The following is a 1,979-nucleotide window of genomic DNA, read 5'->3' as shown; positions in this document are numbered from 1 at the left end:
GTTAGGGAGGTCGTGGGAAAGGATGGGCACAGGGTGGGTGCAGAGAAAACGATTGTGCTTCGCAGTTAGCATGAGCTCACCTCCGGGCTCTGAGCTGGCAGGAGTAGAAAGCTGATCGCCCGGCTCCTGCCAGTGGCCAGATCGCAAAGGCAGTTTAGACGGTGCAAACAACTGCCCAGAGCAAATCACCTGGGGGCACGTCTGCGGGTGGCTTCTCCCCGCTTGAGGACAGTCCCCACGCCTTCCGCCCCATGCCCTCGCAGAGACAGGTTACAGGTCGGGAAATCCAACCCGAGCGAAATGGGCAATTCACGTCCAAATGTAGGTGAAGACCTAGCCTTCGGTTTAAGAACTGCCTCCCTAAGCTCTTCTCGAATTTTTCCAAGGCAGCTGCAGCTTGTCGGGCGGCTTGGGGCAGGGAAGCTGGGGAGTTGAGAAATGCCTAGTTTCTAGGCGTCTTCTCATCTTTCATATTCCTTGCGCCCAGGTGGCTCTCACAGGAGCCCGGCACTTTTACAAGCCTGTTTTGGAACCATATTTCACTCGAATGCAAACCCATTTAAATCATCGCCTTGTTTTTCGGAGACTGTTTCTTCTAAATGGGGCCATAAATCCAGAATGTCAAGCCGGATGGAGTGGAGCGCGGACAGGGGAGAGATGGAAGGGAAATGAATCAAGCAGGGAAAGTACCTCCTCGGGTGAGGTGGGAGGGATTCGGCAGGATCTCCAGGGTGGAAATGAGCGAAGGCTGACCAGACCCCGCACCCCTGGAGTCCAAGCCAGCCTTCAGGATAAAGAGCGCGGGGAGCTACGGCGCGCTCTGCCCCGGAGGGAGCGCCCCCCTACCTGGAAAAGCCTCAGGATGTTGGCTACCATGGTGGAGACCGAACTCCCCGAAGCCCCAATCACTCCAACTACTTTCTCGGGCTTGACGAAAACCGGAGGCTCGCCGTTGGTGCAGCGCACTTCGGAGGTGTCCTTCTGGATGAGCGCCTGGACGAAAGTGAGCGACTGTTCGAGCGCATAAGTGTCCCTGGAACAAGTGTCCAGGATCCGCGCTCCCAGCCTCACGTTGGGCAGCAGGTTGGGATCGCTGTTGATCTGGTCCAGGGCGTAGAGCATCGCTTCCAGCCTGTGGATCCCGTTCTCCCTCTTGATGTCGCCGCAGGGCACTCCGCTGGGACCCTTCGCGTGCACCGGGAACAGCCCCCCGAGGGTGACGTCCCCTTCGATCCGAATGGAGTGCGGGGCGTACATCTCCTGGCCGCGCGCCGCCGCCGCCAGCGCGCACAGAAGCACCTCCAGCACGCAGCAGGGAAACTTCATCAAAGTCAGGGCGCGGAGCAGCTTCCCCAGCTGGACCATGCTGCTCCCGCGGCTGCGGTGGTGGCGGCGGCACTCGAGGGGACGGTGGCGGGCTCGCCGGAGTCCTGGCCCCTTGGGGTGAGCTCCTCCGGGGAAGCCCAGGGTCTCCTGCGGGCGAGGAGAGTAGGGGCGCCCGGGAAAGGGCAGCCGGCGAGGGTGGGGGGTCCCGCGGCGCCTGCCATCTTGGGGCGCCGTGCGCTCTTGGGTTCCCCGGCCAGCGCGCCGCGCTCGAGCTCGCGCTCGGTGGCTTGCAGCTCGAGCTCTCCAACAGCCCAGCACTGGGGAGAGAGCGAGGATGGCTATCGCTTTAAATGCGCGTTCGGCTCCCTCTCCTCCTCCGCCCACTCGCTCCCACCCTCGCTCGCTCTCAGGCTCTCCCCACCCTTCCCAGCGCCCACCCTCCCCACGGTTTTGCATCATCACGCAGGGAGGGGCTGCGTGCTGAGGTAAGGGGGGAGGGAATAGGTGGGCGGCTGTGGGGGGGGAGTACCTCCGATTGGGAGTTTCGAGGTCCCCAGGGAATCTGGGGATTGCAGGTCGCAGGCGAAGGCTGAGCTCCTGCTTCGGTCTCACTGTAGAAGCCGCTCGCTCGCCCGCCTGCACCCACACGCACA

At 62.5% G+C, this 1,979-nt stretch overlaps 1 protein-coding gene across 1 annotated transcript; it reads right to left on the bottom strand.

The window, feature by feature from the left end:
- Nucleotides 1–513: 513 nt before the first annotated feature.
- LOC113616787 (metabotropic glutamate receptor 7-like) lies at nucleotides 514–1,682 on the bottom strand. Its single transcript, XM_027100158.1, has one exon. It carries the CDS (start codon nucleotides 1,363–1,365, stop codon nucleotides 787–789), a length of 579 nt encoding a protein of 192 aa, XP_026955959.1. The 5' UTR covers nucleotides 1,366–1,682; the 3' UTR covers nucleotides 514–786.
- Nucleotides 1,683–1,979: the final 297 nt, after the last annotated feature.

Source organism: Aethalodelphis obliquidens, unplaced genomic scaffold, assembly GCF_003676395.1.
Source record: "Aethalodelphis obliquidens isolate GAN/ISIS:26980383/991018 unplaced genomic scaffold, ASM367639v1 scaffold493, whole genome shotgun sequence".
In the NCBI taxonomy this organism is placed as follows: Eukaryota; Metazoa; Chordata; class Mammalia; order Artiodactyla; family Delphinidae; genus Aethalodelphis; species Aethalodelphis obliquidens.
Note: the sequence above shows the minus strand (reverse complement) of the source record. Positions and strands in the feature narration are given on the sequence as shown.